At 36.7% G+C, this 13199-nt stretch overlaps 1 protein-coding gene and 1 long non-coding RNA gene across 5 annotated transcripts; both read right to left on the bottom strand.

Moving 5' to 3' along the window:
* Positions 1 to 3532: 3532 nt before the first annotated feature.
* On the bottom strand, positions 3533 to 6086 carry LOC145151091 (uncharacterized). 4 transcript variants are annotated; one of them, XM_079075319.1, is made up of 11 exons: positions 5843 to 6086; positions 5381 to 5490; positions 5220 to 5277; positions 4934 to 5125; positions 4770 to 4846; positions 4605 to 4687; positions 4468 to 4519; positions 4334 to 4402; positions 4165 to 4251; positions 4015 to 4079; positions 3533 to 3911 (listed from the first exon to the last, which is right to left on the bottom strand). In XM_079075319.1, exons 1-11 carry the CDS (start codon positions 5976 to 5978, stop codon positions 3800 to 3802), a joined length of 1041 nt encoding a protein of 346 aa, XP_078931445.1. In that variant the 5' UTR covers positions 5979 to 6086; the 3' UTR covers positions 3533 to 3799. The 4 variants fall into 4 exon arrangements, with proteins under 4 accessions (XP_078931445.1, XP_078931444.1, XP_078931447.1 ...); XM_079075318.1 differs by having other exon boundaries at positions 5381 to 5523; positions 5843 to 6085; XM_079075321.1 differs by having other exon boundaries at positions 5429 to 5490; positions 5843 to 6085.
* A 4016-nt stretch (positions 6087 to 10102) lies between these two features.
* On the bottom strand, positions 10103 to 11254 carry LOC145105596 (uncharacterized). The gene is made up of 3 exons (XR_013707362.1): positions 11169 to 11254; positions 10993 to 11077; positions 10103 to 10162 (listed from the first exon to the last, which is right to left on the bottom strand). It is a non-coding gene; the product is annotated as an uncharacterized LOC145105596 (long non-coding RNA).
* Between the last annotated feature and the right edge of the window lie 1945 nt (positions 11255 to 13199).

Raw genomic sequence — 13199 nt, 5'->3', positions numbered from 1 at the left:
ACTCATAAATTATTGAAAGTCTTATGAGATTCCAATTATTAGCCAAATAGTGAAATTTAGTGAAAATATAAAATTTGAAATAAGTGAAATTTTATTATTTAAAGTTGTAGATAATCTCGTTAGAAACATGTAGGCGAAAACCTCGTCGAAATCCGAGTTGTAACGAAGAAGTTATGACCAATCGAAGATCCGCGACAAAACCGGCACGGTGCCGAATGACGTAAAAAGTGAGTTTTTGATAAACTACTTTTTAGCCTTAATGATCTAAATGAAAGGCATAGTATTCGTTAAACCGAGAAGTTCGATAAAAAGAACGCCAAAATCTGACTTCGTATGAGGAAGTTATGATTTTTCTAAGTTTCAGCTTAGCAGTAGACAGCTAAAAACTCGGATTTTAGATCGAGTGATTTTTAGCCGACACAACCTAAACGAGAATCGAAGGTCTCGTCATTAGCAGTACAACGGTAAAAAGTCTGACGAAAACGGACGTCAGATGAAGAAGTTATGAATTTTTAACGGATTTACCAGTCCCGGTCTGTTAAAAATAATAATATAAAAACAAAGTCAAAATTTTCCGACAAAGTCTAAACAAAAGTTGTAGAGCATAATTTTCTCTACGCGTGCATATAAAGAACGTCAAAAACGGAGCACGTATGAGAAAGTTATGGATTTTACAAGATTGGGCACAATTTTCGAGAAAAATCGCATGAATAGTGCCAGCCACGTCACCCTCGCTCTGGGCTGGCCACGTGTCCGAAGCTGCTGCGTGGCGCGTCCGAGAAGCGACGCGTGTCGCACAGGTGTCCGAAGTCGTCACGTGATCTCACATACTTTCCTCGTGCCCGACCCGCGTGTAGCCTTCTGATTCGACCGAGGCTGCTGACCAATCCGAAGCTCGCAGCTGTCCGTCCGAGCCTCGCCCTGCTGCCACCTGGTCCGAGCCTCGCAGACACGTGCCCCTCCCTCCTCGCTTCGGATCCAACCCTCGCACTATAAATAGTGCCTGCGAGACCTCCCAGGCAAAGGTTAGAAACTTGCCCTTTTTCACCCTTTTTCCATATTTTCTTACATTCCGACTTCCCCCGAAGCCCCGGTACTAATTCCAAAGCCCGAAACACGCCCCGAGATTCCCGAGAAGCCCAAAAAATTTATCTTTTCAGTTTCGAAGCTCTACCTTCGTAGAGCCCGGTTTTCAAGAAAACTCCCGGTTTTCAACGAAGAAAGTCATATTTAGAGCCGAAGTGCTGCCCAAATTACTATTTTAACCCCCGATTATTTCACGGTGAGTTTAATATATATGAACAATTGTATGTTATGTGTTATATGTGCTATGTGCTTTTCCATGTTATCATCTCGTGTTATTATTTCTGCTATTTTTTATAGCAAGGTTGTACCTCTGACCACGAAGTGTATGACATAGGCATCACTTGGGTATTGGTATGAACCGTTGACCATGAAGTGTATGACATAGGCATCACTTTGGCTTCGGTAGTATGCTAAGATAAGGCTGAAAGCCTAAATATTCTAGCAAAATGATATTCCTGAGTATTTTCTGTGCCACTTGTGCTGAAACTTTATTGATGTATATCAAGTATGGAAAGTTTGTCATATGATTCACGTATGCCTTTGTTGTTCCTTGTTCCTCTTTGCTTCTGCCATATTTAAGTATATATATGGCATAACGTTATATTGTATCTATTATTGAACTCACTAAGCGTCACCGCTTACCCCTCTCAATGTTTAACTAATTTGCAGGAGATAAGCTTCCAGTATAGTTATATACTGATAGAATATTTTTGAATAGTTTGAAACTATTGTTTTGATAGAAGATTTTCGAATAGTTTGAAACTATTGTATTTTGCACTCCCATATGTATAAATCTATAGAATCCTGGGAAGTTATGTAATATATAACACTATGAAATAGTGGGTTTGTATCCAGTAGTTTGTAATCACTTTATCAATATATAAAATATTGTTTTTATGAATATGCACGTAGCATGTTTCGGAGTAACAATTGTCAACTATGAAAGTGTGGGTCTTTCACGGAGACATGTTAAGAACCAGCGACGTTGACGATACGCAAAAACAAAACTATATGCATATGGAACCGGCGACGAAAATAATATCCTTGAAACGCGGCGTTTTCGGCAAAGTAATCATGCATGAGTCGTTCATTAGCCGCCTCACGGTGTCTTTGTATGTATCTTCTCTTCCTCAGGCGTGCATTCTCCGCATTTTGTTGCCGTAGTTATTCAATCTTTTGTTCCGCCTCTTGAATGACCTCTATGGTCGTTTCAAGCAACGCATCAAAAATGACTGATGAAAATGACATTTTGATAGAGAATATTTGAGATATAGAAGATGGTTTTAATGTGGTAAATGAATAAGTTGGGTTGTATTTATAGGAGTTTTAAAAAAAAAATTGGAAAAAGAGCCATTGACCTCCCATTCGTCATTTCCATTTTCCAACCTGCATTTTCTCACCGAATTGCCGAGCCGAGCTCGGCATGCCGAGGCCTCGGCCCGGTGTTCGTGGTGTTCGCCGAGCTAGCCGAACCACATGCCGAAGCTACTCCGATTAGCCTAAACAAGCGAACAAAATAAGAAAGAAAGGTGAAGTAAAAGATGCACATGGATGTCCCGCAATATGTGGATGGACGTATAGAAGGTGTTTTATATGTGGATGGATGTATAGAAGGTATTTTATTTTTTATGTATGTTCAAAATTAACCAATTCAATTTAAATTGATGAAACTAATTAAAATCGATCAACCAAAAAAGTCATTTGTAATTTAATTAGATCAGTTCCAAAATTTGATTATCTAAACTGAATCAGTTTAACGGCCCATTTCCAATAAAATCCGGACCGGTCCAACCCGATTACTATCAATTATTACCCAAAAATCCTATTAATATATACTAATTAATAAATATTTTAATATATGTTAAATATTTATAAAGCATACGTGTATGTGTTGGAAAATTCAAAATCCAATTATTAATTTGATTGGATCATTACATTCCCCATAGGAATCTCGATAACTTTTATCAACATCATCAATAACTAGAAAGGTTACCCCCGCGTAAGCTTTTAATATTGTTTCCGAATTGATAAATATGACAGACATAGAAAGTACAAGGATGAAAAGTCCGGGTTTTGCCCCAGACAAAAAATATAAAAGTTTTGACTGCAAGGACCAGAAGTGTGAAAATGGCTAAAGAATTAAAGGGGTAGGAATTAGCAACTTTTTAGAAAAGGGATCAAAGTTGTCAAACCGTTAAAGTTTTGTGGCCAAACTTTAAATATTAAAATGTTCCAAAAAAAAGTGTAAAAATATTGATTGCAAGGACCAAAAGTGTCAAAATGGGTAAAGAATAATGACCAAAGTTGCCAAAAAAATCCAAATTTAGTATTCCTAACTTCCAACAATAATACAAGGACCAATTCTGCCAAAAAAATGGGAAGTTGAATGGAACACAAACAAAAGGACATGAATAAATTAATTAAAGAAGTACAGGGACCGGATATGTAAATCAAGGGACCAAACTTAACAAAATATCTCAAGTTTACTATTCCTTTCTTCCACAACTTTAATATATATACAATAATAGTAGCCTGAAGTAGTAAATGTGTAAACTACTTCTCCCACCATAGGAGATTTGTTTTTGATTTATGAGGCTTACATATATGTGTAATTTTTCATGGATATTATATGCTGTTTCCAAGATTTACTATAAATGAAATTCTTCACTTAACTAAATTACAATAAACAAAGTTGTTATGAACTTGAATGACGTCACGGACTCCCACTCAGGGTTTCGGTACCTTGTTCATGAACAAGTTGGTACCGTGGATTCTGATTCCCGTTTTCAGATTCCGGCGACGGATTCGGAATTGGATTCTTCTCACTAAGAAATCAAATAACGATTCCGATTCATACTTCAACAAGTCTTTTCTAAACTTATGCAAATAAATGAAGATACATATCAAAAGAAAATGAGACTCACTTACCTTTTGGAATATATGAAAAGACCAACACCAACAATTAAGAACGATACATAGTATAACCAATCCACCTGTAGTAAAAACAATGGAGGTACTTTCATGTACTTAACAAAAATATATATATATATATATATTATAGTATAATTTATCTTATACCTTTTGTTCGTAGAAAAAAATGCGAATGATCACAGCCCACATATCAGCTGTGAGTAGGGACAAATTGAACAATGTGGACCCACTTGTCTGCATACATTTCATTCGTATCAAATTATTAATAACCCAAATATTAATAAGATTGTCTAGGAGAAAAGGAAAAAGTATAAACCTTTAGTATAAAAGACGTTAAAGAGTAGAATATAAAGAATCCCACTGTGTAACCAACAAGTGTAAGTATCTGCAGAAAACTAAATCATAAAGCTCTGAAAAAACAAAAGTTTAAAATTTTAATATTTGGCTTACAAGTTCAGTAGACCATGCCACTGCTTCAAGATTCTTCCTCTCGAATATGGTGCTAAAAATTGTTATGGAAAAGTGGTTAAATTTGAATTTTTATTGTTTAAAGTTTAAACAAGAAACTATGTGGAAGAAAAGGATACATCTCGATTATACTAAAAAACATTCCAAAAACACCAAGCATTGCTAATACTTCAAGTTGACAGTTCTTTTTAACACAAAACTCCTGCATAGCAGATAAATGTATATATAATGTCTATATGCTATATGAGGGTATAAATGGAAGAAATATGACATAAATGCCTGACCTCACCAACATTGCTTAGTGCAAAGAAAAGTGTCCCCCCAATGACAAGCATATCACCCAAAAGTGGATTTGAACCACCTGAAATGCAAACACAAATCATTTAGGGTTTAGTGCTTTTTGATTTTATAAAGATTTATGATTTAAATTTTTAAAGAAAATGATGACCTCCACCACCAACACCAGCATCAGAAAGAAGAACCAAACAAAGGCCTACACCACAAACAGCTGCACCAAGGAACTGCAATAGAGAATACTTTGTGCCCAAAAAGATCCAAGTAAAAAGTATCACCCAACCAACTGTACAGCTATCTAATAATGCTACACTTGTAATGGATGAGAAGTAATATGCTGAATTAACTACACTCAAAAAGTCAACATCATCATATAATAATTTCACCTAAGAGGTTACATGAAGACAGATAAAAGTATGAGATTGGAGAAGCAAACCTACAAAGATAGTTGCCTTGGACATCAAAGAATGCTAACAGAGCATACCAATACCAAGGAATCTGCAAAATTTTCCCAAATTATATTATGTTGTTTTATACTTAATTATCAGCTGCAAAGATGTAACCAAGAATTAACTTAAGATTAAGAAAAGGAAAAGTATACACAGATATAATCAAGTTTCAAACTAAGAGTGAAGGAAGGTGACACTACAATGAGTTCATGGCGCTTATACAACAAGATGCTTCCATAGATCAAGGTTAAAGCCAGATAGCCTAAAAGTCCAAGAGTTACAGGCAAATTAGCACCTATTGCAAAACAAACAAAACAAAGAAAGGAGGTCAATCACTCAATCAAGTTTAAAAATGATTGCAATTTTATAAGTGCTTGTTGTGCCATTATTTAATATTCTAACTAGATCAAACTTGGCAAATGTTCTAGGATTAGCAACGAGATTCAATCAGATTCTCATTGTAATATACGTTGACTTATATAAAACCAGATTCAATAATACCTCCCCCTCTCCCCCTCAAATTGCTCCAGTTTATCTCTCATTCTGAATTTCACAAAATTGACTATGCGAGTAAGGAAACAAATTCATCTAAAATCGAGATGGAATTATCTTACCAAGATTGGCGGTTAGAGATGAAGTGAAGTTCAGAAGAGCCAATATAAAAGAGACGGCCTGGCTGAGTAGCAGAACGGACGCCACTTCCCAAAGGTCCGATTTCCGCCACCACCGGCTGCTGGTGTCGGAGCCCATTACCGTTCCCCTCAGTTACCTGTCAGATCCCAGATGAATTATTGAATAGTATTACTTTGTGAAGTGATGGCGGGAGATACACGAAATGACGAAATACATATAGCTTGCGGTAGAGTGTAGACTTATCAATTGGCCAAAGGTTGAATTTACAATCTAGGGCCCAGAGATCGAGTAACTTTTCCGTTTACACCTTAACTTTTGATGAGCTTTTTATATTGCTCCCTCTTTTATGTACCTTGAGATCATGAAGTTAAGTAGCCTAAAGAAAACTTAGGTGGTGTATGGTTCATATAATGTTCCTAAAGAAATTGGAATTGGAATTAGAGAATTAGAAAATAAATCTATTAGGAATTTGAATTCAATTCCAAATACTACTTGGTTGTTAGGAAATAGAATTGGAATTAATTCCAAATTCTGTTTGGTTGGCAGAAAATGAAATTATAATTCATGTAAAATGACAAAATTGTCTTTTTTTTGTCTGTTTTGCTTAATTTTACTTTGTTTTTTATCTTACATATAAATAATATTATATAAACTATAAAAATAGTAAATTTTCATTTTATTAATTGAGTACTTATGTCGGCGGTGGTAGGTGGTAGTGGTGGTGGGTGGTAGTGGCAGTGATGGTGGTAATGGTGGTGGTGGGTGGTGGTGGCGGTGGTGGTACGTGGCGGTAGGTGGATGGTAATAACGGTGGTGGTAACAGTGATAAGTGGTGGTGGTGGTGGTGGTGTCAGTGGTGGCGACAGTAGGTGGGCAGGGGTGGCGTTGATGGTAGGTGAGTGGTGGTGGTGGTGGCAGTACTGGGGGTAGGTGGTGGTAGCGGCGGTAGTGGTAGCATTGGTGGTAGCGTTGGTTGGTGGTGGTGGGTGGTAGTGGTGGCGGTGGTGGTGGTTAGTAGTGGTGGTTGTGGTTGTAGGTGATGTCGGTGGCGATTTTGTGGTGTCGGTAGGTGGTAGTGGTGGTGGCGGCAACGACGATGGTGGTGGTGGGGGTGGTGGCGGTAGGTGGGTGGTAGTGGTGATGGTAGGTGGTGGTGGTGGTGGTGATGGGTGGTGGTGACGATGGTGGTAGTTATGCCGATGACAGTAGATAGTGGTGGTGGCTTTGGTAGGTGGTGGTGGTGACGATGGCGGTAGGTGGGGTAGTAGTGGCGGTGGCGGTAATGGTGGTAGGTGGTAGGTGGTGGTGGCGGTGGCGGTGGTGGTGCATGGTGGTGGTTGTGGCAGTGGCGGTGGTTGGTGGTGGTGGTGAAGGTGGTGGTGGTGGTGGGTGATGGTAGAGGTTATGTTGTGAAATAAAACAAAGATAATAAAGTAAAATGTCACTTTCGATAGTAGTAAGGAATTAATTCCATCGTCTTCTTGAAAAAAAGTGTTTTCCCCATTTGATGGATTTTTTTTTTCATTTAGGGTTCCAATTTCGTCATACAAAGTTAAACCAAACACTGGAATGTGGTGGAATTGGATTCCTTTTCCCCCGGATTTCATTCCATTTCAGCGAACCAAACGCACCATAAGAGAATAGTAAAGATTCACATACTTTAACAAAAAGAGATTTCAAGTAAGATTAACATTATTAGGTGTGGGCAACTTGTAAAGGCATGTTATCACATCAAAAAAGTGTCACATTACATGTCATGACACCCATGGTGTTATAAAACCAATTGTGAAAATGGTCAATATGTTATAACACACACTAAATTCACTATTCTTCATCTTCGTTACCATCATACGTATAATCCGTCAAGACTTCTAGAAGTTGTTTGTGTTTTCATTCTTCTTGAATATCGACCACTCTATGTAAATATTTTGTTGTCCCGGTTGAAATTGCATGTGTCTAGGTTCCGTAGGCATATACTCTGTGACATCCCCAAATTCACGGCCAGAAAATACCGGTTTAATTTATGCTTTTAAAATAATTTCAGAGTAATCAATTGATTAAAAGTGTTGCGGAATTTGTTCCCAGAAAAACATGATAAATATGTTATCAAATCATTTCCGAAGAAATGTATTTTATTCATTTAAACCATTAGGATGTCATCGTCAATACAAAAACATAAGCATAAACAAAACTTACATTCATTTACACTAGTGATCTACTTCTCTTTTAATCTCTCAGTGTAAAGCAACTTCGTATCGATACCTGTGATACAAATAAACTGAGTGGGTCAGGCTTGGGAGCCTGGTGAGCATATAGGGTTTTCAACCCACAATAAATAAATTTATTATGCTTAAACATCAAACAATCAACCCAATTACTCAATCCCCATTATCTTATTTATTTCTTAAGGATTTACCCTAAGAATCAACTATCACTCGTTCCTAAGGATTCATCCTAAGGAATAGGCACGAAGTCCATCGTAGCCTAAGGTTTATACTACAAGCACTAACAAACGTCGATCCCCACATACTGATCCTATACAGTGATCTTACTAGATCTAGCCTAAATGATCGATATGAACAACCAACTAACGAAACTGCTTCGGAAATTCCCTAGCAGCAAACGAGGATCGATAAAGACATCAAATGAATGGAATAAGTTTAACCACGAACCTTCGTTCGTAAAAGAAAGAACCACAAGACAATTAAGTCAGGGGTAGTTATCAATGCCTAGCCGTGGTCCAAATATCGTGAGGTAATTTACCCCCAGACTCACCCTATCCAGCATCGAACTTTGCCGAGGCTGTGGTCTGAATATCGTGAGGTATGTAACCCCCAGACGCACCCTATCCAGCATCGAACTTTGCCTAGGCTGTGGTCTGAATATCGTGAGGTATGTAACCCCCAGACTCACCCTATCCAGCATCGTGAACGGAAACGCTGACTCATGAAGCTCGTCCGATCACTTTATAAAAGAAACGAAGACTCCAAAGCTCTTCAAAATAAAAAGTATAGGGAACATACTAATAAAGTACTCCCGTACGCTCCCGTACCCCGACACGTAATAGTGTCAAAAAGAACAACTATCGGATGAACACATGGTTCAAAAAAACCTAATGAACATATAGTTCGAGAACACCTTATGGACATATAGTTCAAACATAGCTACCGATTACGAGTCTGCTAACGTTCCACTGGACTATGTAGAGTAGTCTGTGGCCGTTGTCTATACTCTGTTAGATGACTAGATCATCTTAAACATCGATACCTCTCATCACTTTTTATTTCATCACACATCATCTAATTCATCTACCCATTTTTTACCCAACATATTTGTAGATAAAAATACATATACAGTTTAAAAACCTGTATAAATCATTCCTTCAATATCCATCTCAAATAGACAAACAATATATGTCACACCCCGATCCTTGTCGGAATCGATCAAGGCGTGATATATTGTTCAAAGTCTCATGACAACTATGTTATAATATGATTAGATTCAATTAAGTACTAAGTATGCAAACAAGATCCACAACATACAAATACAAATCCAAATACGAACAACATTTATTACATCAAATTTAAATAGTCTTGTGGATTTCTAAGGCACAACCTATTTTTCATCAACTTCATTCTTCAAATCTGCATCATGGGTAAAAACAGGTCAACTACGAGAGTTGGTGAGTAATCTAATTTTAGTAGAGAAAATTTGTGAAGTTGAAACATTTATAATTTGAAATTTGTTTTCTTTTGAAGTCGGCAAACAATTGTATTTGAGATAACGGTTTATAAATCAAAAATTGATTAACAAATGATAACAACAACAATAAGTCCTCACCCTATATATACATATGTATATATATATATATATATATATATATATATATATATAAATATATATAGGATGGAGCATCTAATCATCATACACACTCAACCACGTGCGATCAATCACCTTAGCGTCCCAAGGCGGGGTGGTCAACCCAATAGCGCTATTATTGTCCATAACGTACCTCAAGAATACGGGCATAGTCATGGAGATTAGACTAAAAATGATAATGCACTACAAGTACATGTAGCGTAAACAAACAATAGTTATACAATTAATGACTCACGTATAAATGTCCCAACAATGTCTCAATTGTGATAAAACAATAAAATGAAGTTGGAACATATTAGAACCACATGATACACCCCAAAAGTATTGAAAATTATAAAATATGGGGTAGATTACTCACATTAGTCCCAAAACGAAATGCGTGTGTCGTACGATAGACGGTTCGGGTCAAAATGGCGTAGAACCTAATATAATTAATAGTTTTGGTTTAGGAACTACTAAACGAGAATAGAGTATTAATACAAATTATAGTTTGTTATGTAATGTATCATAAACTATACCTATTATAGTTTATCACAACAAGGGTAGTATAGTGTTCATAAACTATAATTGTCATAGTTTACCAAATGTTTGTGTATAACGGATGTAAACTTTGTTTATAAAAATTAATTATTTACCATACTTGTGAAGGTAAAATCCATTTGTTTTCTGATGTATGTCTAATTACCAAGACAAAATGACATATAATGTAATAATATATGATTACATAATGATATACACCTTGCTCAACGAGTTACAAGGCGTAAATGAAATTGATGGTATTTTTTTAGTAATAACGTTTATGTTACTGTTCTTAGAAAATTTATAGAAAAATCATCAAAGGTCTAAATCAAAAACCGCAAATTCTGAGAGTTTATAAAGTGTGTCTAGTTTGTTCATAAATTTTCTCATGATTTTTAGTGATCTCCAACTTGTGTGAAAATATTCATATTCACAGACTGGTCCGGTTTTGTTTCTGAAATGATAGACAGGTTTGTAAAAATCACCATAAATCGTAGAAAAATCATATGGTGATGTGCAAGTAGTCATTTTAAAGGTATGAACCTGAACTATATGTGTCTAAAACAGTTTTGAAAACTAAAATGTTTAAGTTGACCAAAACAGTCCGTGAATGGAGTTAAACGTTTCTGTTGAAGACTGTTAAATGAGTTTAGTTGTGTTTTTTGGTGTTTTAACTTGTATTCCCCCCCTTAAAACTTAAGAAAAACATGAAAATATAGGGGTATGAACTCACCTTATGTGTTATTAGAGGATGGATGTTGGAGAAGAGAAGTGTTCAACCCAAGAACACTTAGAAGATGCCTTGGCGAATCGAGAACCTAACATGAAGGTGACGATGTTTGTGTAAGATTCTTATGATTTTGAGTAGAAGGATGTGTAATAATCATAAGAAGAATGAATTATACTTACCAAGAGTGGAAGAAAGCTTGATAATCAGCCTTGGAAGTCTTGGAATTGAGAGAGAATGGTGAGAGAATTTGGAGTGTGATCCTTGGAGGAAAATGAGAGAATGAAAGAAGTATGAAGAGAGGGGATGGGTTTTTATACTTAGACAAGGAGTGGGTCTGGTCATGTAGTGGGTATGAGTTGGTCATGTAGTGGGTAAGAGCTGGTCATGTAGTGGGAAAGAGTTGGCCATGTAGTGGGTGTGAGTGGTGGCATGTGACATAAAGTAAAGTAAAGTCATCTTTGCACCTCAAGCACCTCCCCCATTAATTATTGGTATGAATGGCCCTAAAAACGTGGGGTTACTGAAATATAGAGTTCTAACTGTAAAAATAAAGTTTTTGGTGAAAATCCCGCGTTAAAATGAAGAAAAACGGGCCTAAAACGAAGTCGTAGTCGAAAAACTGGAAAAATTATGACACGCAAAAATGCATGTCGTCTTCTTTTATGACAGGGGCTTCCTTGATACTCATTGCGTGTCATCAACACGCGCGTCGTAAGGTTACGACAGACAAATGTGTGTCGTCTTCCTTTATGACAGGGACTTCGGTCCTGAAGCTTCAGTTTTGGGTCCTTAAGCCTATTTTACCCGTTTTTACCCCGTTTCAAGTGGTTTTTGACCCAGTTAAGGGTTGGGATGGCCCGAATGATTACAAAAAGTTGAAGGAACTTTTGAGAGAGATTTGGGAGAGATTCGGGAGAGATTTGGGAGAGATTTTAATAGAGAGAGGTTGAGTGAAAGAGATTGTGAGAGGTTTCGTTTGTGATCTTTTTGAGTGTCCGGCTTCGCAACGAAAGGTCCATAAACCCCGTTAAGCCATGATTTAGTGTCTTACACAATCCCGATGATTGTGCAATAGTGTTTTATCGCTTTGGTTCGTTGTTTAGCACTGTTAAGGCTAAGGAAAATCAAACACATGAATTTTTCAAATGATGTTTTCTCATTGAAATAGCGAATTGTATAATGTAAACCCTAACATACAAGGGTTAATGGAGTTGACCGGTTTGACTTGTTGACTTTGTTTGACTTTGACTTGACCGAAATTTGACGGTTGTCACATCATCCCCCCGTTAGAGGGAATTTCGTCCCGAAATTTGCATTTTGACTGGGACTTCAAGAGTTTGGAAAAAGATGTGGAAAACTTCTCGTAGTACAAGAAATTGATTATGGTGAGGAACAACCCGCCTGATGTCACATGACGACCTTGGAAATTTCTTATTGTAACTTGAGCTGAGTCAATTTAAAAGGAGTTTATTGTTTTAGGATGATAGAGTATTCTATGTGTGCTTTTATACTCCCTGTTTTATCCTTGGTATTACCACTATGAATATTTTATAGTTAGCGAGTTCCATCATTGCGAATGTTTCAACAAATTTTGACGAAATTTGCATTATAAGTCCTACCAGTTCTTTTATAGTCGCTTGGCGTAAACTAGTCGTATATCATTAAGATTGCAAGGGCATTCGTCGTCACCACAGGTTTAATCTATTACAATGACTTGTTGTCGCTATAGGTTTTTAACAAGAGCCAATGACATACCTATAGCGACACACAAGTCATAATTTGCATATGTGAAGACTTGGAGTACTTTCTAATTGGTTCATGTGTGAAGACTTGGAGTACTTTCTAACTGGTTCATGTGTAAAGACTTGGAGTATTTTCTAATGAAAAGTGTGCTACTGGGGAAATTGGAAACTGATACGTAGCTTCAAAGTCAAGAATATGCAGTAGGCATGTGATGCATTAAATGCATGAGGCACACAAGTCATAATTTGCAGCAACAGATACGTATATGTGTGTGAATTGAAGAAGAAGGTTACGACTCAAAGAATATATATTCATTTTCTCTTCATTTTTTAGATACACAATAACCATAACATCATAGACTATATATATTCAATTTCGTTTGTAATTTTCACTAGTTTATATTCCGCGAGTGTTACCGAAATCATTTATCAATTTTTCAGAAGTGCTTAACTTGTTTTGTTGCATTC

This window comes from Lactuca virosa, chromosome 1 (genome assembly GCF_052849685.1).
Source record: "Lactuca virosa cultivar CGN04683 chromosome 1, Lactuca_virosa_CGN04683_v6, whole genome shotgun sequence".
NCBI lineage: Eukaryota > Viridiplantae > Streptophyta > Magnoliopsida > Asterales > Asteraceae > Lactuca > Lactuca virosa.
Note: the sequence above shows the minus strand (reverse complement) of the source record. Positions and strands in the feature narration are given on the sequence as shown.